Source organism: Hemitrygon akajei, chromosome 12 (assembly GCF_048418815.1).
Source record: "Hemitrygon akajei chromosome 12, sHemAka1.3, whole genome shotgun sequence".
NCBI lineage: Eukaryota > Metazoa > Chordata > Chondrichthyes > Myliobatiformes > Dasyatidae > Hemitrygon > Hemitrygon akajei.
This window is the reverse complement of record NC_133135.1, coordinates 93059419-93085542: the sequence shown is the minus strand read 5'-3', so window position 1 is coordinate 93085542 and position 26124 is coordinate 93059419. Positions and strand designations below refer to the sequence as shown.

The following is a 26124-nucleotide window of genomic DNA, read 5'->3' as shown; positions in this document are numbered from 1 at the left end:
TCACTGCAATGTGATTGGCTGATGTTAATTGCAGAATAGAGTGATGTCTTTGTAGGATTGGCATTAGGTTTCAATGCTTGACTATTGGGTCAACCAGCAGATCTTGGAACAACAATAATTTGGTAACAACAGCCACAGTGGATCAGGGTAAGTAGATGATTTACAAAATCACAAAAGAAACTTAATCAGTATCAGTCCAAAAACACATCTCACCCCTAGGATCACACTCTTCCCACTTGTGTCACATTTCTGTGATCTTCCCAACAGTCTCATCCCTGGAACTTGCTCTCCCTTCTGCTTACAGCCCATGGATATTCCTTGCATGGACATGACCCATATCTCTACTGTAATAGCATGAGGAACTATCAGGCCAATGTTAAACTTGACTCTTACCTGGAGACAGAGAGCCTCAAGATAAGGGTTGCTTGCAACTTTTTATCGAATATGCAGTTTTCTTCCAGGTTTTAACTCTGACATATTCATTAACATCTGTAAATACCCTGAAAATCCTGTTACCACAGCAATGAAGTTCACTGTCACTTTACCTCTTCCCTACTTTACATTTCCCTTTCACCTGTGTTTACAGTGGTACCTGGACTGCTGTGTCTCGTCTGATCATCCTACTTTTATTACCTCTCCTCACCTTCCATTCCCTTACCTCTAATCCTCCTTTCCACCCATGTTGCCTCCACATGTCTCCACTCCTCCCTCTACTCTGCATCTCCCTTTTCTATCTGACCCCTCTCCCTGTATCTGTCTCTGTCTCCATCTCTCCTCCACTTTCCTTAGCCCTCTCCTCTTCCCACTCTCATTCCGTGTTTCCTAGCAAGATATTTTAAGCATTGGACCATTGCGGAAATGGGATATTGAAGAGAGGTTGATTTTTCTGACCACCTTCCCCAGAGGGTGCAGTTACATGAAGCCCAGTAGATGAGCATTGTGTATTTACAAGCAGAAGGGAGATTGAGTGAGCCTGCTGGATCTCTGTGCATTGACTCAGCTCTCTCCTACTGCTAACAGTGAAGCTGCTCCCACTTCTTCAATGCCAAGGTTAGGTTGATCCAGCTTAGAGTAAGTGAGTGCCGAAGGATTCCTTGTCAATGCTGATTTGGACAGATTTTTATCTCACCTTTTCTTCAAGTACTCATTCCCAGGTATCTTTTATCAATCCATCCTCTTAGTTGCTTTTGCTTCTCGCTGGTAATTGACTAACACAACTGGGCACAACTGGGTAGAATGGCTGCTTATTGGTAGATCTGGGAGGTTACCTGGGCCAGGTGTGATTACATCTGTAGTTTCAGTGGTTCAGTTTCATAGAGTGACAGAGTACTATAGCAAGGCACTAAGTCGCTGGGTTCAGTTTTTCCATGCCAGCTAAGCTGCCCTCCTGAGCTAGTCTTACTTGCATGTGTTTGGCCCATATACATCTAAACCTTTTCTAATTACGTCCATTCAAATGTTTTTTAAATGTTGTAATTACACCCACTCCTTCCTCTGGCAGCTCTTTCCAAATGCATTCTTTGTGAAAAGGTTGTCCATAGGTCCATTTAAATCTTTTTTCCTTGCACATTAAGCCTATGCTCCTTAGTTTCAGACACCCCACCTCATATTATCCTGGAAAAAAACACTGTGACTATTCACTTTATCTATTCTAATGAATTTATAAAGCTCTATAAGATTGCCACTCAGCTATCAATGTTCCAAGGACAAAAGCATTAGCCTGTCTGGCCTCTCCTCAATACTCTAGCCCTCCAACTCCAGTAACATTCTCATTCATTTCTTCTGCAGCTTAATGACATCCTTCGTATTGCTGGATGACCAGAACATGTTGTCTCTGCTGAGGCAGATGCTTGGCTGTACTTACCATGCACTCAGTCACTCTACAGGTAGCTGGCCCTCAAACATTTATCGAACAATATATAATTGGAGAGAACTAACCTCTTCCTGTTAAACTCCATCATGTGACATTGTATTCCCTCAGGACCCTTATGCCACAAGTTTTCTCCTCTTCTTTTTTAATCGTGGGCATAACCCCGTCCACGCCCATTACAGATTCTTTTTCACAAAACTTTCACACAAATCTTTCTTTAACACTAAAAGTCAGACCATTGATATATTGGATGAAAGGGAAAAAAGAAGGGAGAGCAAACAGAATGGATTTCTGCTAATGCAGGAAGTGAGGGAATCGACTGTAGAGCATGGGTCCTTTAGGTATTCATGGTCCACTGGTATCTAGCACAGTTTGGACAAGTTCAAGTTCAAAGTAAATTTATTATCAAAGTACATATGTCACCATATACATACAACCCTGAGAATCATTTCCTTATGGGCATTCACAGTAGATACAAGAACCACAACTGGATGGACAAATAGTGTGTAAAAGACAACTAACTATACAAATACCAAAGGAAAGAAAAACAATCTAATAATAATAAAACTATGTACACTTAAACACACTTAGATTAACACTACCTAGCACAGAAGGAGGAAGTGGAATAACATATAGAACTCTGATAAGAAGTACACACCACTGAATTCCCATGATTCAGGACATTTACAAAGACAGGTGTGTAAAAATGACCTGAAGGATCACTGGGGACCCGAATCACCCGAACCACAAACTGTTCCAGCTGCTACCATCTGGGAAATACCAGAACCAACAGGCTCTGGGACAACTTCGTCCACCAGGCCATCAGACTGATTAACTCACGCTGATTTGAGTGTATTTCTATGTTACATTGACTGTTCTATTTATTATAAATTATTATAAATTACTATGATTTCATATTGCATATTTAGACGGAGATGTAATGTAAAGATTTTTACTCCTCCTGTACGTGATGGATGTAAGAAACAAAGTCAATTCAATTCAATTCAAATGAAACCACAACCCAGAAAACTGAAGAAATTATCACCCATGGAAGAAAAAGTTAACCAATGGAAGAGCAGGACCCTCCATAGAAGACATCCCCACAATCTGAGCAGATTAGATGTTGAGAAGGGAGCATCAAATGCCTGGCTCAGAGTTGGAGACCTCTTCCCAGAAACAGAAGAGTTCCATATGGCAATACAGGACCAAGTGGTCAGCACTAAACTGATCAAAAACACATAATGAAAGACCAACAAATTCAAAATGATAAATACAGAAAATGCCGTGAGAAACCAGAAAGACTTCAACACATTACAGGATCCTGCACCAGTTTAACTCAATCTGATTACTTACACAGGCACAATCAAGTGGTAAACATCATGCACCAAAATCTTGCTTTAAAATACAAACTCATAAAAGACACCATACATTACTATAAATCAAGACTGATCCAGTTCTAGAGTCAGAGTCCAACAAATTATATTATGACTGATCCATTATTACAGTCCTGACAATCCATATTAACTGTGTAGATATAATATTACAGGATAAACAAGCAGAACAACTTATTTAATAGATATGGCCATTTCAAACGCACATAACATACAGAAATCAAAAAGTAAAAAAACAGTAAGATGCCAAACTAAAAGAGGAAATTGAAAGACTATGGAACATGAACAAGATATACATTGCTTGAGTATTAATATCTACAACTAGTATCATCCCAAAATCAGTACACAACAGCATTAAACAATTAGGCCAATACTGCAATATTTATATAAATCTGCAGAAAGCCACAAAACTAATCACCACTAGAATAGTCCAAAAATTCATAGCAATTGAGAAATGAGTGTGTTTTGCTATGCCTGTAGCTTAGGTTTTACCAGCTTGATGTGAGAAAAAATATAATTAAAAAAATTCAAACATGAGGAATTCTGCAGATGCTGGAATTCAAACAACAACACACACAAAATGCTGGTAGAACACAGCAGGCCAGGCAGCATCTATAGGGAGAAGCACTGTCGACATTTCGGGCCGAGACCCTTCGTCAGGACTAACCGAAAGGAAAGATAGTAAGAGATTTGAAAGTAGTGGGGGGAGGGGGAAATGCGAAATGATAGGAGAAGACTGGAGGGGGTGGGATGAAGCTAAGAGCTGGAAAGGTGATTGGCGAAAGTGATACAGAGCTGGAGAAGGGAAAGGATCCTGGGACGGGAGGGCTCAGGAGAAAGAAAGGAGGGGGGGAGCACCAGAGGGAGATGGAGAACAGGCAAACAACTAAATGTGTCAGGGATGGGGTAAGAAGGGGAGGAGGGGCATTAACGGAAGTTAGAGAAGTCAATGTTCATGCCATCAGGTTGGAGGCTACCCAGCCGGTATATAAGGTGTTGTTCCTCCAACCTGAGTTTGGATTCATTTTGACAATAGAGGATGCCATGGATAGACATATCAGAATGGGAATGGGACATGGAATTAAAACGTGTGGCCACTGGGAGATCCTGCTTTTTCTGGCGGACTGAGCATAGGTGTTCAGTGAAATGGTCTCCCAGTCTGCGTTGGGTCTCACCAATATATAAAAGGCCACACCGGGAGCACCGGACAGAGTATACCACACCAGCCGACTCACAGGTGAAGTGTCGCCTCACCTGGAAGCACTGTCTGGGGCCCTGAATGGTGGTGCGGGATAAAGTGTAAGGGCAGGTGTAGCACTTGTTCCGTTTACAAGGATAAGTGCCAGGAGGCAGGGAGCAATCCCTGCGAAAAGCAGAATGGGGTGGGAGGGAAAAATGTGTTTGGAAGTGGGATACTGTTGGAGGTGGCAGAAGTTACGGAGAATTATATGTTGGACCTGGAGGCTGGTGGGGTGGTAGGTAAGGACAAGGGGAACCCTATCCCGAGTGGGGTGGTGGGTGGATGGGGTGAGGGCAGATGTGCGGGAAATGGGAGAGATGCATTTGAGAGCAGAGTTGATGGTGGACGAAGGGAAGCCCCTTAGTTTAAAAAAGGAAGACATCTCCTTCGTCCTGGAATGAAAAGCCTCATCCGGAGAGCAGATGCGGCGGAGACGGAGGAATTGTGAGAAGGGTGGTAAGAGGAATAGTCCAGGTAGCTGTGAGAGTCTGTAGGCTTATAGAAGATATCAGTAGATAGACCGTCTCCAGAGATGGAGACAGAAAGATCAAGAAAGGGGAGGGAGGTGTTGGAAATGGACCAGGTAAATTTGAGGGCAGGGTGGAAGTTGGAGGCAAAGTTAATGAAGTCGACGAGCTCAGCACGCGTGCAGGAGGCAGCGCCAATGCAGTCGTCGATGTAGCGAAGGAAAAGAGGGGGATGGATACCGGTATAGCCTTGGAACATGGACTGTTCCACAAAGCCAACAAAAAGGCAGGCATAACTGGGACCCATACTGGTGCCCATGGCTACACCCTTGGTTTGGAGGAAGTGGGAGGAGCCAAAGGAAAATGAATTGAGAGTAAGAACTAATTCCGCTAGACAGAGGAGAGTGGTGGTAGAGGGGAATTGGTTAGGTCTGGAATCCCAAAAAAACCGAAGAGCTTCGAGACCATCTCGGTGGGGGATGGAGGTATATAGGGACTGGACGTCCATGGTGAAAATAAGACGGTGGGGGCCAGGGAACTTAAAATCATTGAAAAAATTCAAAGCGTGAGAAGTGTCACGAACATAGGTGGGAAGAGATTGAACAACGGGGGGATAAGACAGTGTCAAGGTATGCAGAAATGAGTTCAGTGGGGCAGGAGCAAGCTGAGACAATAGGTCTACCTGGACAGGCAGGTTTGTGAATCTTGGGTAGGAAGTAGAAATGGGAAGTGCGGGGTGTGGAAACTATGAGGTTGGTGGCAGTGGATTGGAGATCCCCAGAGCTAATAAGGTTGGTGATGGTATAGGAGACAATGGCCTGGTGCTCCTTAGTGGGGTCATGATCAAGGGGTAAATAAGAGGAGGTATCAGAGAGTTGTCGCTGTGCCTCGGCCAGGTAGAGGTCAGTACGCCAGACAACAACAGCTCCCCCCTTATCAGCAGGTTTTATAGTGAGGTTGGGATTGGTGCGGAGGGAGCGGAGAGCAAAGCGTTCAGAAGGAGTGAGGTTGGAATTGGAACAGGGTGTGGTGAAGTCAGGACGGTTGATGTCCTGTCGGCAATTAGCAATAAAGAGATCCAGAGCAGGTAGAAGACCAGAGCAGGGTGTCCATGAAGAGGAGGAGGGTTGAAGACAGGAGAAGGGGTCATCGGTGGGTGTAGGAGAGTCCTTGTCAAAGAAGTAAGCTCGAAGACGGAGCCGGCGGAAGAAGAGTTCAGCGTCATGGTGTACGCAGAACTCACTGAGGTGTGGGCAAAGGGGGACAAAGGTGAGGCCCTTAATGAGGACAGAGCACTCTGCCTCAGAGAGTTGAAGGTTGGAGGGAATGGTAAAAACCTGGCACGGATGAGATATAGGATCAGAGGGGGGGAGGGAGGCTGGTAGTGTCAGTGGAGAGGGAAGGGTTGGGGTGAGAGGAAGATGGACCCTCTGAGGGCCCAGGAGCTGACGATGGGATCTGAGGGAGAGGGGATTGCAGAGTGGTGGTCGGGGAGGGGGAGACGGGAGACACAATCGCAGCATGTGAAGACCCGGTCTGGAGTTCAAGGCTGGAGTCGCAGTCGGTGGTTGCGCAATCGCTTTGAAGCTGTTCATGGTTGTTGGAACCCCCGTTGATGGTGCTGGAGTCCGGATTTTCAAAATGCCCTGGGTCGCTGGGGCAGCCGAGATCGACGGCCGAGGCCAATCCATGGCCGTTGGAACACGCGGTGATGGCGCTGGAGTCCGGGTTTTCAATATGCCCTGGGTCGCTGAGGCAGCCGAGATCGACTACCGGGGCCGGGGACATGATACGAAGACCATGCTCTGGGGTCTGCAGATGGAAGATCTTGCGATCTTTGCAGGACGTGATAAAGTCAAAGAAACGGTGATTGCACGCATGGATCCGACGGAGGATGAAATAACGGACAGGTCCATTGCAAACGGAGAAAAAGGTGTCCTGGAGGCGTAGAAGGGATTGTGATAGGGATGCCAGGTACCTACTCATGGTGGAGAGTGTCACCCTCAGAGCTCGATGAGAGAAACAACGGGAGGCAGAGTCAATTAAATGTGAGTACCTGGGATCCTCAGAAGGTCCAAATTGAGAAGCTCGAAAACAGATCCTGAAGCCAACTGGAGTCAGTTGGCGGCGGAGACACGTTCCAAGGAAGGATATATGGCTGTAATAGCGGGTCTGGGTCAAAATATGATCGAAAAGTTGAAGGGCCGAAGGAATTATAGATGGGGAGCAGCGAGAGAGGGTTTCACTGAACTCCCGTCGAAGAAAAGATCTAAACTTCATAATATTTTTCATTATTATGAATTTATTTATAAAAAATAAGCAATAAATATTGAGAATAGGAGATGAAGAGATTGTGGAAACAGTTCAATAATGGGGTGGGTGAATTTATCCTGTCTGGTTCAAGAGTTTGATAGTTGGGGTTAATGACTATTCCAGAACCCTGGTGGTGTGGGTGCTGAGGTTCCTGTACCACCTTCCTGATGGCAGCAGTGAGAAGACAGCATGGCTTGGGTCCTTGATAATGGATGCTGCTTTACTGTGAGAGCATTCTATGTAGTTGTGCTTAATGGTGGGAAGGGTTTTACCCATGATGGGGTGCGCCATATCCACTAATTTTTGTAGGCTTTTCAGTTCAAGGGCATTGGTATTTCCATACCAGGCCATACCAGTCAGTCTACTCTCCACTATACATCTATAGAAGTTTGTCAAAGTTTTAGATGACATGCCAAATCTTCATAAACTTCTAAGAAAGCAGAGGTGCTGCGGTACTTTCTTTGTAATGGCATCCAAGACAGATCCTCTGAAATGATCACTTGTGTAGCTGTTAGACACTACATTGAGAACAGATTTTTAAAATAGTCTATTTGTGTGTGTTAGTGTTCAAAAAGTAGTCATTTTTGTCACTAGTTGGTGAGAAATAAGCAGAAAGGCAATTCAGAACTGTTTTGCTCACTGAGGATTCAAGCGTACAGGTTTGGAGATGCCAGAAACGGCCAAGAGTGAAAATGAAATGATTTCACTTCTTCAACAAGTTAGGGACTATAAAGAACTTGAAAGTATTGTTATGTACCCCGTAATGTGTTAAAAGAACCAGCAGAAATGTAATACACCCTGAGTCTGGTTTTGCTATTAACAAAACACTATTTATAAGTATCTATGTAATATAGTAATAAAACCAGATAACCAGATAAATCAAACAGGTTTAGCAGAGTTTATGCATATATAAGTGTGTAAATATGAAACCCCAAACTCATTCAAGCTTAGATGGTAAATGATACAGCCTTATGATGGTATGTGAGAAAGTTCAGTTCAATGCACGAGGTTGCTGTTGTTGGTAAGAGAGAGAGATTTGTAATCCAAAGGCGTATGTTGCGAGAAAGCAATTATGTCAATATTCTACAGACTCTACAACAGCAATACAAAGTAACAATAGCAGTAGGTTTTAGTTCCGAAGTTGTTCCACTCCCCACATGAAGTATCACTGACAGTGATCTTCAATGAATATCCTTCTAACACAAGTGGTACCACACCTGAATTCAGCGACAGGGCATCTCAAAGTGGTGGCCACATGATACTCAAACAAAATCCACTTATGGATTATCACCAACAGTAGCTTATCACAAAGGGGACGATCTTCAAGGGAACCACCACCCAGGCAAGGGTCGACACACCAGTAGATTCCACAATGTTACCCCAAACACACAACGTGATAGCCACTTATCCAGTTCCACGACATGAAATAACTCCAACAGTGATTTACCACAGGGGTGCCTTTCTTCAGTGAACTACCACACCCAGACAAAAGGGTAAACACACACATGGTACTCACAAAGATTTTCGCCTCACCAGAGAACCCACTCCTGTGGATTCTAAGTGACATTCACACTTCTGTAGCCGAATGGAAACAAACTCACTCTTACAGGCTACTTAGAGAGGAAGTCCAAACAGTGATCTCTTTGTCACTAGGTTTCTTCTGTTCCAAACCTTCCTCTCTTCTCTTCCTGAAAACTTGGTCTAGTTGCAGAAAACTTGTGAGAGTCATTTATCAATACTCTGGATCAATCTTAACTCACCCCTTTTGGGCTTCCGAAAGTTTAAACCAGTGACTGACTCACTGGTGTCTTCCATTGACCAAATGCATCTTGACTCTGAGCTGTGTCTTTCTGTGTGTCTTTGTATATTCAAAACAAGCCGCAGGAAAAATGTAAACAAGCTGCAGAGAGATTGTCCATCTCTCTTCGGCATTGCAACTCGGAAGCAGGCAGTGTCCTTGCATAAGTCCAAACACACTGTAGTTAGTAGAAATCCAATAGAGCAAAAGTCAGTCTCATTCTCCCAGCGTTTTAAAGTGACAGTCCACAGATAAAATGAACCCAAGGTGTACATAACAATATCAGCATTCATCTTTAATGCTACAATGAAAATAAAGATTTAGAAGATGCAATCATCAAAAGTTTAAGATGGCAACACTTTGTGAGCAGCTCCAATGGGAATCATCAAATATTCTCATTTAGTACTACTACAGCTGAAATTCTCTGTCCCAGCCATGGGTACTGCAGTAAGCAACATTGTTTTAAGATGTTTACAAAATCTATTGATCTTCAAATACAGCAGACCCTAGATGGCAGACTCAGGTCATCAGTGCCGTTCCTCTTTAAGAAAACAGAAGTGTGGCAAGGTGGCCAGTCTGTAGGTACGATTGAAATGTAGAGGCCTTAGTCCCCACTCCTGATTAATCTGCTGGAAAATAAAACTGAAGATCTCAGAGCAAGATTACAGAATCAAAGGGACAGCAAGGATTGTTGTGTACTTCGCTTCATGAAAACATGGTTCAGCACTGTCATTTCGGACGCAGCACGGGCTGCAGCCAGAAGGCTTCACCATTCACCAATAAACAGGACAGCTTACTCTTTTAAAGGTAAAGGAGGTGGAACATGTTTCATGATTAACCCATCATGGTGCACAGATAAGGTGGTTCTGTCTCAATCCTGCTCACCAGTCCTGGGACATCTGGTGGTCATGTCGGACATACCCAAACCAGACATTGTGATAAACCAACATAGTCTGCTGAGGCAATCAAGACTGGTGATACACAAGAAGTCCAGGTACCACCTATAGAAGACTATTTTAAGAGCAAAAGATCAATTCCGATTGAAGTTAGAGCTCAGGTAGAAGGTACAGGTGCCTCAGGACTTGCACCACCAGCTTCAAGAACAATTATATCCCCTCAACTATCAAAAAGGGATAGCTACACTCATTTAAAGACTCTGTTATATTGTTACTTAATGCTCCTTATTTATTGCTATTTATTTACATCTGCATTTGCACAGTTTGTTTACATTTTTCAGTTCCAGAAGAAAAAGGATCTAGTGCTTTCCTGGTGTATATGACAAATAAACTCTTCTCTGGCTTCAAGCTAGGTATAGGTATCAATTAGAATCGATGTTTCGATGATCAACTCTGCCATCATCCAGAGTTTGTCATTGAAACATTGGTTAGAATAGATGTCTGTACTTGGCTGGAAGCCCGAGAACAGTTTATTCATGTGGTTCCTGATGTTTGCTCATTACAGACTCTGTTCTATAGATTGATTTGCTAAATATACCCACTAGAAAAAGAACCTCAAGGTTGTATGCGGTGACATGTATGTACTTTGATTGGTCAGAGCATCAAATGATATGGTGAAAAGGATGTGTTGTTATCAGAGAGGGAATTTAGAAGAATGCGGGGGGATCTCATTGAAACTTACCGAATGTTGAAAGGACCAGATAGGGTGGATGTGGAAAGGATGCTTCCCATGTGGGGATATCCAGAACTATAGGGCACAGTCTCAAAATTGAGGGGCAGCCTTGTAGAACAGAGGTAAGGAGGATTTTTTTTAGCCAGAGAGTAGTGAATCTGTGGAATGTTCTGCCACAAAAATACTTTGAACCTTGAACATTACCAGCAATCACTAATAGTAAGCGTGGTAGGTTAAACTCAGTCATTCAGTCCATAGTTCAAAAAGAGGAAATAGACTAGGGTAGTTGCGAACTATCTTGCCACATAGCTCTTGGAAAAATGTCACACATGCAATAAGGCAACTTGGGGCATTGTAAGACAATTGGACAGCAATCTCTGTTGTTCTCAAGCAACATCCCATAAATTGAACTCGACCAGGTTGGATCAACTAGGGCTGTTGTGTCAGGAGTCGCAGAAGCTAACAGAAGACCTGATACAAGTGTATAAGTTTCTGAAAGTCATAGATAGATTAGAAAACTGGTATCATTTTCCCAGGGTCAAAATGTCTATTTCTATTGCTCATGTTGTTCCATTGTTTAAAAAGGGTTCTAAGAGTAAACCTAGCAATTATCGGCCTGTGAGTTGATGTCAGTGGTGAGTAAATTAATGGAAAGTATTCTTAGAGATGGTATATATAATTATCTGGATAGACAGGGTCAGATTAGGAACAGTTAACATGGATTTGTGTGTGGAAGGTCATGTTTGACAAATCTTATTGAATTTTTTGAAGAGGTTACTAGGAAAGTTGACAAGGGTAAAGCAGTGGATGTTGTCTATATGGACTTCAGTAAGGCCTTTGACAAGGTTCCGCATGGAAGGTTAGTTAGGAAGGTTCAATCTTTAAGTGTTAATATTGAAGTAGTAAAATGTATTCAACAGTGGCTGGATGGGAGATGCCAGAGAGTAGTGGTGGATAACTGTTTGTCAGGTTGAAGGCCGGTGACTAGTGGTGTGCCTCAGGGATCTGTACTAGGTCCAATGTTGTTTGTCATATACACTAATGATCTGGATGATGGGGTGGTAAATTGGATAAGTAAGTATGCAGATGATACGAAGATAGGTGGCGTTGTGGATAATGAAGAAGGTTTTCAAAGCTTGCAGAGAGATTTGGGCCAGTTAGAAGAGTGGGCTGAAAGATGGCAGATGGAGTTTAATGTTGATAAGTGTGAGGTGCTACATTTTGGTAGGACTAATCAAAATAGAACATACATGATAAATGGTAGGGCATTGAGGAATACAGTAGAACAGAGTGATCTAGGAATAATGGTGGATAATTCCCTGAAGGCGGAATCTCATGTGGGTAGGGTGGTGAAGAAAGCTTTTGGTATGCTGGCCTTTATAAATCAGAGCATTGAGTAGAGGAGTTGGGATGTAATGTTAAAATTGTTCAAGGCAATGGTAAGGCCAAATTTGGAGTATTGTGTACAGTTCTGTTCACTGAATTATAGGAAAGATGTCAACAAAATAGAGAGAGTACAGAGGAAATTTACTAGAATGTTACCTGGGTTTCAGCACCTAAGTTAGAGAGAAAGGTTGAACAAGTTAGGTCTTTATTCTTTGAAGCGTAGAAAGTTGAGGGGGGACTTGATAGAGGTATTTAAAATTATGGGGGGGATAGATAGAGTTGACGTTGATAGGCTTTTTCCATTGAGAGTAGGGGAGATTCAAACAAGAGGACATGAGTTAAGAGTTAGGGGGCAAAAGTTTAGGGGTAACACGAGGGGGAATTTTTTTACTCAGAGAGTAGTACCTGTGTGGAACAAGCTTCCAGTAGAAGTGGTAGAGGCAGGTTCGATATTGTCATTTAAAGTACAATTGAATAGGTATATGGACAGGAAAGGAATGGAGGGTTATGGGCTGAGTGCGGGTCAGTGGGACTAGGTGAGAGTAAGCGTTCGGCACAGACTCGAAGGGCCAAGATGGCCTGTTTCCATGCTGTAATTGTTATATGGTTATATAACCATATAACCATATAACAATCACAGCACGGAAACAGGCCATTCCGGCCCTCCTAGCCCGTGCCGAACTCTTAATCTCACCTAGTCCCACCTACCCGCACTCAGCCCATAACCCTCCACTCCTTTCCTATCCATATACCTATCCAATTTTACCTTAAATGACACAACTGAACTGGCCTCTACTACTTCTGCAGGAAGCTCATTCCACACAGCTATCACTCTCTGAGTAAAGAAATACCCCCTCGTGTTTCCCTTAAACTTTTGCCCCCTAACTCTCAAATCATGTCCTCTCGTTTGAATCTCCCCTACTCTCAATGGAAACAGCCTATTCACGTCAACTCTATCTATCCCTCTCAACATTTTAAATACCTCGATCAAATCCCCCCTCAACCTTCTACGCTCCAATGAATAGAGACCTAACTTGTTCAACCTTTCTCTGTAACTTAAGTGCTGAAACCCAGGTAACATCCTAGTAAATCGTCTCTGCACTCTCTCTAATTTATTGATATCTTTCCTATAATTCGGTGACCAGAACTGTACACAATATTCCAAATTTGGCCTTACCAATGCCTTGTACAATTTTAACATTACATCCCAACTTCTGTACTCAATGCTCTGATTTATAAAGGCCAGCGTTCCAAAAGCCTTCTTCACCACCCTATCTACATGAGACTCCACCTTCAGGGAACTATGCACTGTTATTCCTAGATCTCTATGTTCCACTGCATTCCTCAATGCCCTACCATTTACCCTGTATGTTCTATTTGGATTATTCCTGCCAAAATGTAGAACCTCACACTTCTCAGCATTAAACTCCATCTGCCAACGTTCAGCCCATTCTTCTAACCGGCATAAATCTCCCTGCAAGCTTTGAAAACCCACCTCATTATCCACAACACCTCCTACCTTAGTATCATCAGCATACTTACTAATCCAATTTACCACCCCATCATCCAGATCATTTATGTATATTACAAACAACATTGGGCCCAAAACAGATCCCTGAGGCACCCCGCTAGTCACCGGCCTCCATCCCGATAAACAATTATCCACCACTACTCTCTGGCATCTCCCATCTAGCCACTGTTGAATCCATTTTATTACTCCAGCATTAATACCTAACGACTGAACCTTCTTAACTAACCTTCCATGTGGAACTTTGTCAAAGGCCTTGCTGAAGTCCATATAGACTACATCCACTGCCTTACCCTCGTCAACATTCCTCGTAACTACTTCAAAAAATTCAATAAGGTTTGTCAAACATGACCTTCCACGCACAAATCCATGCTGGCTACTCCTAATCAGATCCTGTCTATCCAGATAATTATAAATACTATCTCTAAGAATACTTTCCATTAATTTACCCACCACTGATGTCAAACTGACAGGTCTATAATTGCCAGGCTTACTTCTAGAACCCTTTTTAAACAATGGAACCACATGAGCAATACGCCAATCCTCCGGCACAATCCCTGTTTCTAATGACATCTGAAAGATCTCCGTCAGAGCTCCTGCTATCTCTACACAAACTTCCCTCAAGGTCCTGGGGAATATCCGGTCAGGACCCGGAGATTTATCCACTTTTAAATTTCTTAAAAGCGCCAGTACTTCCACCTCTTTAATTGTCATAGGTTCCATAACTTCCTTACTTGTTTCCCACACCTTACACCATTCAATATCCTTCTCCTTAGTGAATACCGAAGAGAAGAAATCGTTCAAAATCTCTCCCATCTCCCTCGGCTCCACACATAGCTGACCACCCTGATTCTCTAAGGGACCAATTTTATCCCTCACTATCCTCTTGCTTTTAATATAACTGTAGAAGCCTTTCGGATTTACTTCCACCTTATTTGCCAAACCAAACTCGTAACTTCTTTTAGCTTTTCTAATCTCTTTCTTAAGTTTCCTTTTACATTCTTTATATTCCTGGAGCAATTCCTTTACTCCATGCTGCCTATATCTATTGTAGACATCCCTCTTTTTTCGAACCAAGTTTCTAATATCCCTTGAAAACCATGGCGCTTTCAAACCTTTAACCTTTCCTTTCAACCGAACAGGAACATAAAGATTCTGTACCCTCATAATTTCACCCTTAAATGACCTCCATTTCTCTATTACATCCTTCCCATAAAACAACTTGACCCATTCCACTCTCTCTAAATCCCTGCGCATCTCCTCAAAGTTAGCCTTTCTCCAATCAAAAATCTCAACTCTAGGTCCAGTCCTGTCCTTCTCCATAATTATATTGAAGCTAATGCTATTGTGATCACTGGACCCGAAGTGCTCCCCAACACATACATCTGTCAGCTGACCTATCGCATTCCCTAACAGGAGATCCAACACTGCCCCATCTCTAGTCGGTACTTCTATGTATTGTTGCAAAAAGCTATCCTGCACACATTTCACAAACTCTAAACCATCCAGCCCTTTTACAGAATGAGCTTCCCAATCTATGTGTGGAAAATTAAAATCTCCCACAATCACCACCTTGTGTTTACTACAAATATCTGCTATCTCCTTACACATTTGCTCTTCCAACTCACGCTCCCCATTAGGTGGCCTATAATACACTCCTATCAGTGTTACTACACCTTTCCCATTCCTCAATTCCACCCAAATAGCCTCCCTAGAGATTGTAATCTATCCTTCCAAAGGACATGCATTTCAGGTGAGTGGGGGAAGTTCAAAGGAGATGTGCGGGGCAAATTTTAAACACAGAGTGGTGAGTGCCTGGAATGTGCTGCCAGGCAAAGGGGTGGAGACAGGTATGAAAGAGGTTTTAAGCAGCTCCTAGGTAGGAACATGAATATGTGGAATGGGAAAGGATATAGACCGTGTGCAGGCAGAAGGGATTAGTTTAATTATCTATCATTATCCTAATTAGAAGGGCCTGTTATTGTTCTGTACTGCTCTATGTAACTGTATGAATGGCCAACAGATCTGCCTGTTGGATTATCATTTTGTGCACCTCTTCCTGTCAACAGGAAAGCAGTGGCTGGCTGTGTTGGTGTAAGTGAGACTATAAGTGCTTTTGAATGAGTTTGTCAGATTACGTGGGCGTGGTGCATCCAGTGATGCAGAGAACTGCAAGCTCTCCGCATCACTGGAGTTATGTTGTAATGTTCCCTCTCCCAACATTCCCACCCTTCCCACCTGACAATGACTTTTCCATCATCAGCTTTGTCTAGAATGTCCACAATGTGTGCTACCTCTATGCCTTTTGTTAATCTTCTCCCCTTCTCTCATCTGAAGGTACAGAGACACGCTACAGATCGGTGGGCTCCTGCAGCCCTCCTGCTCCACGCCCTGCTGGCCGCTCATCATGTACGAGCTTAGAGAGTGAGTGTTACTGGCTGGTCTCAAAGATGGGGGTGCGGGCTGCAGAGCCAGCGCCAGCGCCGGGGGCCATGTCATCCAGTGCACTGAACAGCAGCAAGGAGAGGCAAGGTGTCACTTTCCTCCCCAGCCGCCCTGACAACCAGCAAGAACCTTTAGAACTTCAGCGTCACCCATCACTTAGAGTCCAAGGATCAAATCCTCAGTTCCGTAACCACAGCTGCAATGATAAGCCTCTAACTTCCTGTTTTGGGGCAGGTAGATACAGATTTATCAATGTAGCAGTGATAAACTATCAATTCTAGGTGTGAACTGGTGCTATGGACAACCAACTAAGTCTGTAGTGCAGGAATGCTTGCCAGATGTAGCTGCAAGAGGGAGTATGCTGCAGGAGCAATGTATTCAGCATTTCAAGCATCCCAGGATGAAAGGGGGATGCTTATTGACCCTAGAGCAGCGGTTCCCAACCTTTTTCATGCCATGAGCCCCTAACATTAACCGAGGGGTGGGTGGAGCCCAGGTTGGGAAACCCTGCCCTAAAGAGATACAGCACAGAAATGGGCCATTCAGTCTCCTCTGTTCTCCCCTATTTCCCGACATTCTATCACTTGCCTACACACCAGGGGCAATTTGCATCAGCCAATTAACCTACATGCAACACACACAAAATGCTGGTGGAATGCAACAGGCCAGGCAGCATCTATAGGAAACACTGCAGATGCTGTGGTCAAATCAACATGGACAAACAAGCTGGATGAACTCAGTAGGTCAGGCAGCATCCATTGAAACGAGCAGTTAACGTTTCGGGCCGAGATCCTTCATCAGGACTGAAGAAGGAGGGGGCAGGGGTCCCATAAAGAAGATGGGGGGGGGCGTGGAAGGTGAAAAACCAATCAGAGGAAAGATCAAGTGGTAGGGGAGGGGAAGCAGGGAGGGGATAGGGAGGAGAGGTGAAGAAGGAATGTAAGGGGAAAGCACTATGGGTAGTAGAAGAAGGCAGAAAAATGAGAGAGGTGATAGGCAGCTAAAAGAGGAGGCAGAGTGAAAGTGGAATGGGGGAAGGGAGAGGGAGGGAATTACCAGAAGTTGGAGAATTCGATGTTCATACCAAGGGGCTGGAGACTACCCAGATGGTATATGAGATGTTGCTCCTCCAACCTGAGTTTGGCCTCATCATGGCAGTAGAGGAGGCCATGTATGGACATATCCAAATGGGAATGTGAAGCAGAGTTGAAGTGGGTGGCAACCGGGAGATCCTGTCTGTTGTGGCAGACGGAGTGGAGGTGCTCGACGAAGCGGTCCCCCAATCTGCGTCGGGTCTCGCCGATGTAGAGGAGGCTGCACCGCGAGCACCGGATACAACAAATTACCTCAACAGACTCACAAGTGAAGGACTCACCTGGAAGGACTGTTTGGAGCCCTGAATGGTGGTAAGAGAGGAGGTGTAGGGACAGGTGTAGCACTTATGCTTGCAGGGATAAGTGCCAGGTGGGAGATCTGTGGGGAGGGACGTGTGGACCAGGCAGTCACAGAGGGAACGATCCCTGCGAAAAGCAGAGAGAGGTAGAGAGGGAAAGATGTGCTTAGTGGTGGGGTCCTGTTGAAGGCGGCAGAAGTTGCGGAGGATAATATGCTGGATCCGGAGGCTGGGGGGGGGTGGTAGGTGAGGACAAGGGGAACACGGTCCCTGTTGTGGTGACGGGAGGATCAGTCCTGACAAAGTGTCTCGGCCCAAAATGTTGAATGCTCGTTTCAACGGATGCTACCTGACCTACTGAGTACATTCAGCTTGTTTGTAAGCATCTATAGGGAGAAGTACAGTCGTCGTTTCGGGCCGAGACCTTTCGTCAGGACTAACTGAAAGAAAAGATAGTAAGAGATTTGAAAGTGGGAGGGGGAGGGGACATTCAAAATGATAGGAGACGACAGGAGGGGGAGGGATAAAGCTAAGAGCTGGAAAGTTGATTGGCAAAAGGGATACACAGCTGGAGAAAGGAAAGGATCATGGGACGGGAGGCCTAGGGAGAAAGAAAGGGGGAAGGGAGCACTAGAGGGAGATGGAGAACAGGCAAGGAATGATTGTGAGAGGGGCAGAGAAAGAAAAAAAGGAGAGAGAAAAAGAGAAGGGGGAGAAATAGATAAATAGATACATAAATAAATAAGGGATGGGGTAAGAAGGAGAGGAGAGGCATTAACAGAAGTTAGAGAAATCAATGTTCATGCCATCAGGTTGGACGTGGAATTAAAATATGTGGCCACTGGGAGATCCTGCTTTCTCTGGCGGACAGAGTGGAGGTGTTCAGCAAAACAGTCTCCCAGTCTGCATCAGGTCTCACCAATATATAAAAGGCCGCACAGGGAGCACCGAACACAGTATATCACACCAGCCGACTCACAGGTGAAGTGTCGCCTCATCTGGAAGGAATGCCTGTGGCCCTGAATGGTTGTGAGGGAGGAAGTGTAAGGGCAGGTGTTGCACTTGTTCCGCTTGCAAGGATAAGTGCCAGGAGGGAGATCGGTGGGAAGGGATGAGGGGGACAAATGGACAAGAGAGTCATGTAGGGAGCGATCCCTGCGGACAGCAGAAAGGGGGTGGAGGGAAAGATGTGCTTGGTGGTGGGATCCCGTTGAAGATGGCGAAAGTTACGGAGAATTATATGTTGGATCCAGAGGCTGGTGGGATGGTAGGTGAGGACAAGGGGAACCCTATCCCGAGTGGGGTGGTGGGCTAAGAGCAGATGTCCGTGAAATGGGAGAGATGTGTTTGAGAGCAGAGTTGATGGTGGAGGAAGGGAAGCCCCTTTCTTTAAAAAAGGAAGACATCTCCTTCGTCCTGGAATGAAAAGCTTCATCCTGAGAGCAGATGCGGCGGAGATGGAGGAATTGTGAGAAGGGAATGGCATTTTTGCAAGAGACAGGGTGGGAAGAGGATTTCTGCAGGTAGCTGTGAGAGCTACCAAGCGAATCTTTCCCTCCCCCCCTTCTGCTTTCCACAGGGATCACTCCCTACACGACTCCCTTGTCCATTCTTCCACCCCATCCCTTCCCACCGATCTCCCTTCTGGCACTTATCCTTGTAAGTGGAAAAAGTACAACACCTGTCCTTACACTTCCTCCCTCACAACAATTCAGGGCAGGGCCCCAGGCAGTCCTTCCAGGTGAGGCGACACTTCACCTGTGAGTCGGCTGGTGTGATATACTGCATCCGGTGCTCCCAGTGCAGCCTTCTATATATTGGTAAGACCTGACCATTTCACTGAACACCTACGTTCTATGCTACGCTATGCTCTGTCCGCCAGAGAAAGCAGGATCTCCCAGTGGCCACACATTTTAATTCCACATCCCATTCCTATTCTAATATGCCTATCCGTGGCCTCCTCTACTGTCAAGATGAAGCCACATTCAGGTTGGAGGAACAACACCTGATATTCCGTCTGGGTAGCCTCCAACCTGATGGCATGAACATTGATTTCTCTAACTTCCATTAATGACCCTCCTCCCCTTCTTACCCCATCCCTTATTTATTTATCTATCTATCTATTTATTTATTTATTACTTCCCTCCCCTTTTTATCCTCTCCTTTTTTCTCTCTCTGCCCCTCTCACAATCGCTCCTTGCCTGTTCTCCATCTCCCTCTCGTGCTCCCTTCCCCCTTTCTTTCTCCCTAGGCCTCCCATCCCATGATCCTTTCCCTTCTCCAGATGTGTGTCCCTTTTGCCAATCAACTTTCCAGCTCTGAGCCTTATCCCTCCCTATCATTCTGTCTTCTCTATCCCTGTCTTCTCCTATCATTTTGGATTTCCCCTCCCCCTCCCACTTTCAAATCTCTTACTATCTTTTCTTTCAGTTAGTCCTGATGAAGGGTCTCGGCCTGAAACGTAGACTGCACTTCTTCCTCTGGAGGCTGCCTGGCCTGCTGCATTCCACCAGTGTTTTGTGTGTGTTACTTGAATTTGCAGCATCTGCAGATTTCCTGCTGTTTGCGCAATTAACCTACATGCCCACATGGTGTTTGGGAGGTGAGAGGAAACCAGAGTAGAGGCGGAATACATTGCAGTCACAGGAAGAACGTGCAAACTCCACACAGACAGCATCTGCACTCAGGGTCAGGATTGAACCTGGGTCTCTGGAACTGTGAGGAAGCAGCTCTACTAGTTATGCCACTGTGCTTCCCAAGGGTTATGGATACTTTGCTGCCTTGTGTACAAACATCAAAGTATCAATTTTTATATTTAAAAAAAATTGGATGACATCTCAACATAATAGGAGCCAAATCATTAGAAATTGGGATTATTAGTGCTCGTTATTTAAATGCAGACCTAGAAAGAATGGAGACACAACTGCAGCTGGCATGATGCCAAGTGCTTGTCTTTGGTAGAGATTGCCACAAAAAAGGGCAGACTGACTATGCCACAATTTGTAGCACAAAGCTCTGGCTTATGTCCTGCTTGGATACAGATAATAGTTATACAGCAGGGATGCAGGCCATTTGGCCCATCATATCCAGGCTGACCAAGTACTTTCTACACTAAACCTATTATCCATGTCATTTCAGCTTCATCCTGCCATGTCAGCTCCCTCTTCACATTGCTAAGTCCACTTCCAGTCACCCTGCTCCTGCTGCTCCTGGTTCACCTTGCATGGATCACTGGACACTACCCTTTCAGGTTCACCTCAGCTCTATCACTCTTCCTTCCTTTTGCCTGCTTGAACTCCACACTGCCATGGTGGTTGCAGGTTGTGTTATCCTAAGGGGGGGGGAGGGGAGTGAGTTACAGTATAGGTTGTTGATTCATTCTTGCTGCAATGATTATACATTGCTATTAAACAGCATTCCTCCTGGGAATCAACACGACTGGGGAAATGTGTAGGGATCATGCAGAGGGGCTGGATGAAGGAGGGGCAAGTGGAGAGGGTTTGTAGCTGAAGACCCTTTTTGACTATGGGTTGGCAGTAGCTCACCAGCAGCAAAAAAATCCTTGGGGTGATTTTTGTGTATCATGGCTGTGATTGGAACCAGAGAGCGGGGGTGACCATCACATCAGCTCCCTCCCATCAACAAGGAGCTGCACTTCAGGCTGGAAATGTCTGCAAACATCTCAGTTTTCAGTCCATTGTAATGTAATTCTGAGTCCTCTCAAAGACTGGCTCACTTTCACCCCTGTCGGTGACCAGCAGTGGAGATGGTTGGGGAGGGTGTTTGATCACAGGGTGTATTAGGATTTCAAGCATTGTCCATTGTCTGCAGGGATAGCAATGTGTAGCACTGAATACCAGCTCCACCACTGGAAACTAAAGAGATTTCACTTGCTCAATACCAGCTTAATGTGTGTGACCTTACACAGCAATACCCAGAACAGGGGTGATCTCTGAATCAACTTTAAATACTTCCTTCTCTGGAAGTATTATTGTGCTAACTTCATTTTAGCTACTGAGCAGAAGCTGTTTGATCCAATGAGTTACTCCAACAATTGCTCATTGCTGGGGCTACAGCCCTTAAGGGGCTAAGTGTCCATCCCTGCTTCTGCTTTGTCAGGCTCTGATGGGGCTCTCTTTCACATGGGGCTCTGGAGACGAACGTGGGGTCTCTGGCAGTTGTCCCATTGCAGGCTCTATTACCATCCCTAGTGGAGCCCCCCTCCCTCCTGCCCTGCAGGGAGTGGGTTACTTGTACCTTCTTGCTCTCACCACACATGGCACATGATGCTGGTGTCTGAGAGTGTTCAGCTGATCATTGCCATCACTGCTTTTGCTATTTCTGTTGCAACTTGCAGTTCATGGAGTCATACAGACCTTTCAGCCCATCGAGCATGGGTCAATCATCAACCACCTGTTAACTGCAAACCTACACTCATCCCCCCCCCAATTCTCCCCACATTTGTGTTAATTTTCCCCCTGAGATTCTCCCACTCACCTACACACATGGGGCAATTTGCAGTTGATGATTAACTTACTGTCTTGCACACACATAAACAGGGAAGATGTACAAACTCCCCACAAACTGCATCAAAATTGGGATTGAACCCCTAACTGCGGAGCTCTTAGACAGTGGCTCTGCCTGCTGTGTCATCCAAAAATTAAACAAGCATGGAGTCCGTCCATAGCACCCTCAAAGTCAGTGCACAAATTGATAGGACAATAAAGAAGGTGCATGAAATGCTTGTCCTTAAGGTCAAGGTATTGAGTTCAACAATCAGGATGTTTTGCAGCTAATTAATCTACCAGCCACATGGAGATGGAGAACCAGGAAGAAAGCCAGATGGTTACACTGTCTTGATAAAGAATAATATGGGATGGGGACACAGCAGTCTTGGTTACTATTTACATTGAATTGCACAGTGGTACGACAGGGCTTTCTGAGCACACAGAAGCAGATCACAGGATGTCCACTTAAATCATGTAGTTCCTCTGTATGAAAACATGGAATAATCCCCTCTTGCTGTGTGGATAAATCCACGGATTTATCAAAATACAGTTTGAACTGGCCTTAGCAATTGATGAATACACAAGATGCTGGAGGAATTCAATGAGTCAGGTAGCATCTGTGGAGGAAGTGTGCTCTGTGCAGATGAAACGTCTGGACCTCAAAGCATTGAGAAGTCGATCTGGAGTGACCCAGCTCGCTCTTCAGGCAGTTCAAAGTGAAACACTTTGGCAGTCCTGTCACCTGATCCTGGCATTTTGATCTGCTGACACGCTGTACAGTAGTGATCACCAACCTTTTTAAGCCCAAGATCCCCTACCTCAGCCTTAGTGAAAGGCAAGATCGACCTACTAAATCAGTTAGTCACACGCATGCGCACCGGGCAGAAAAGACCGGAAGTAAAACCCCGCAACCTGGAAGTAGAAATAATGTATGTACACCAGGGGTCACCACCCTTTTTTGCACCGCAGACCGGTTTAATATTAACAATATTCTTGCGGACCGGCTGATGGGGGGAGGGGGGTATGTTAAGCATGACCGGAATACAGCAATACTCGAAGGAGGTTCCTTATGTCCAGTCTATTCCACAATTTAGTTTTCATGGCTCTCAACACTTAGCTTCTGTCCCGCTTGCTCACATTTCTTCCACTGAAAAAGCTCAGTGGGTTTGTCTTTAAGTGCAGGGTGCTTGGACTCAGGGTACTGAAGCAGTTTTGAGGGTTTCATTGCTTCATTAGATAGCTCTGGACCCGAACTCCAGCCTCCCGCCACCAAACGCCTTGGCCAGGTGCGGCTGGTTGTGGGTGGGGTGAGAGGACAAGGTTAGGGTCGGAGGTCCCCATACCGGGGTCGTGGTGGTCGCAGTCCAGAGAGAGCAACCGGACCGAGCGAGGAGTGCAACAGAGCGTCTGCCCGCCCCCCCCCTTGTAGGATCTATCAGCCGATAAAAGTTTGTCTCGAGGGATGGCTTTCAGTAGATCACAGCAAGGTAGCTGCTCAGCTACTTATGAAACCCTGAGCCCGAATTAGGTCGTCTGCAAATATTTTAGCACCGGGTTCCCCACGAACATTCAGTGTGCTAAACAGGTTTAGACATCTGTCCGTGCTCCAGGCCAGTAGCAACAGCATTTCCTATTGGCCATGGGAGACAGCCAGTTACCCAAGGCCAACCAGTGATCCCTGGCACGAGGGTATCGCTGCGTTTAGACGACTGATGACCTCGCATGCATTCAAATTCAACAGTGGGTATGACAGGGAATGAGGAAAGGTGCAGCTGACTTATATCGTTTCATATCGCCAAATCATATCGTTTCCTCGCGGCCCAGTAGTTGGGGCCCACTGAATTACACTGTGTAGTGCGGGGGAGCTACACACATGCGCACTGGGCAGAAAGAATGGAACTAAAACCCCACAACCTGGAAACAATCTCTCAACGGTATTTGTGTATTTATTTTTCGGTTTTTTCGGGATCTATTGGGAAAGTCTCAAAGATCGACCAGTTGATTGCAATCAATGGGTTGGTGACCACGACTGTATAGTGTGTCTTTGTGAAAGTGAGAGAAGGGGAGAATAAAGAAAAGAGAGAATGAGAAAGGAAGAGAGAGGGGGAAGGGAGAAAGAGGGCATGGAGTGAGATGGTGTAACAGAGAAAAGAAAAGATAAGAGAAAGATAAAGTATGAGAGAGGAGGTCAAGAGGAAAAGAGTGAGGGAGAAAAGAAAGGGCAAGAAAAGGAGAGAGAGAATGTGAGAGAGAGGACAGCAAGATTGAAGGAAAAAGGGAAAAGAGGAGACAGAATGGGAGAGTGAGGAAAAGAGGAGAGAAGAGATAAAGATAGTGAGACAATGAAGAGGGAATGTGTGTGTGTGAGAGAGAGAGAGAGAGAGAGATAGAGAGTGAGAGAGACTGTCTGCAGACTGGCCAATGAGGTACAACTCTTTGTTCTCTACAGGTTCATTGGTTTCGTATAACCTGGCAAGCACTGGAGATCTGTACATGAGCATGCAGGCACTTAACGGGGACACATTCCAGCAAACCCAGGTCGGCGCAAATGTGCAATCACAGGTAGGGCATCACACAAACTGCTTCAAATGGCAGGGATGGGTAGCTAGGTTCCCCATTCCTTCACAGGGTGAGAATGGTGCTCACCTCATCACTCACCAATGGTCAACCAGCAACTATCCAGTGCAGACAGGGCTGGCTGAGCAGCATATAAAGGGAATAACTGGATATTTCCACGTGTGCCAGACCCCAGGGACACAAACCAGCCTCCCTTTGCACCCAAAAGTGATGGTGTCAGTACGCTACACAGGGACACCCATAGGTGAAGATGTCTCAGAACCTTACACCTAGCCCTCCATTTGCTTATGGGGTTGTGAAGCAGCTCGGTGCGTCATAAGTCGAGTGTTGAATCAGGACCCAACTGCAGGACACAGACAGTGGAGTCCCAGAAACAAGACGAGATAGACCCCAAGGATGGGACGGGATGCAGTCTAGGCAGAGGAAGCAGGACCAGGATGAGGAACAAGAGGCCTGGGGTGGACTCCGAGACCAAGACTGGACAAGGACCCAGAACCTGGGTCTTGCCAAGGGCTCAGACCCTCAAACCCAGGTGAGCACATGACGAGGCTTGGCTAGGGACTTAGGGTCTTGAGGCTTGGGTAGAGGCTTGAGGCTAGAGGTTGCAGGCTTGGGTCAAGACTTGAGGAAAGAGTCTGCAGGCTTGACTCAAGGCTTGAGGCTAGAGGCTGCAGGCTTGGGTTGAGGCGAGGCTGGAGGCTGCAGGCTTGGGTCGAGGCTGGAGGCTGCAGGCTTAGGTCGAGGCTTGAGGCTAGAGGTTGCAGGCTTGGGTTGAGGCTTGAGGCTGGAGGCTGGAGGCTTGACTCGAGGCTTGAGGCTGGAGGCTGCAGGCATGGGTCGAGGCTTGAGGAAAGAGTCTGCAGGCTTGACTCGAGGCTTGAGGCTAGAGGCTGCAGGCTTGGGTTGAGGCTAGAGGCTGCAGGCTTGGTTTGAGGCTTGAGGCTGCAGGCTTGGGTTGAGGCTTGAGGCTGGAGGCTGCAGGCTTGGGTCGAGGCTGGAGGCTGCAGGCTTAGGTCGAGGCTTGAGGCTAGAGGTTGCAGGCTTGGGTTGAGGCTAGAGGCTGGAGGCTGGAGGCTTGACTTGAGGCTTGAGGCTGGAGGCTGGAGGCTTGACTCGAGGCTTGAGGCTGGAGGCTGCAGGCTTGGGTTGAGGCTGGAGCTGCAGGCTTGACTCGAGGCTTGAGGCTGGAGGCTGCAGGCTTGGGTTGAGGCCAGAGGCTGCAGGCTTGGGTTGAGGCTTGAGGCTGGAGGCTGCAGGCTTAGGTCGAGGCTTGAGGCTACAGGTTGCAGGCCTGGGTTGAGGCTTGAGGCTGGAGGCTGCAGGCTTGGGTCGAGGCTGGAGCTGCAGGCTTGGGTCGAGGCTGGAAGCTGCAGGCTTGGGTCGAGGCTGGAAGCTGCAGGCTTGGGTTGAGGCTGGAAGCTGCATGATTGGGTTGAGGCTTGAGGCTGGAGGCTGCAGGCTTGGGTTGAGGCTTGAGGCTGGAGGATGCAGGCTTGGGTCGAGGCTGGAGCTGCAGGCTTGGGTCGAGGCTGGAGGCTGGAGGTTGCAGGCTTGGGTTGAGGCTGGAAGCTGCAGGCTT

General features: G+C 45.9%; 1 protein-coding gene across 4 annotated transcripts in view; it reads left to right on the top strand.

Annotated features, from left to right (window-relative positions):
* Positions 1–26124, top strand: part of LOC140737292 (pre-B-cell leukemia transcription factor 1-like) — a 634558-nt gene that overhangs the window by 458865 nt on the left and 149569 nt on the right. For 3 of the 4 annotated variants that reach the window (XM_073063689.1, XM_073063688.1, XM_073063687.1), the window contains exons 7-8: positions 15960–16046; positions 24418–24530. The exons of the other annotated variant lie outside the window; for it this stretch is intronic. In XM_073063689.1, the coding sequence (XP_072919790.1) occupies positions 15960–16046; positions 24418–24530 (200 nt within the window). The remainder of the gene's footprint in view (positions 1–15959; positions 16047–24417; positions 24531–26124) is intronic. 4 annotated transcript variants of the gene reach the window in all.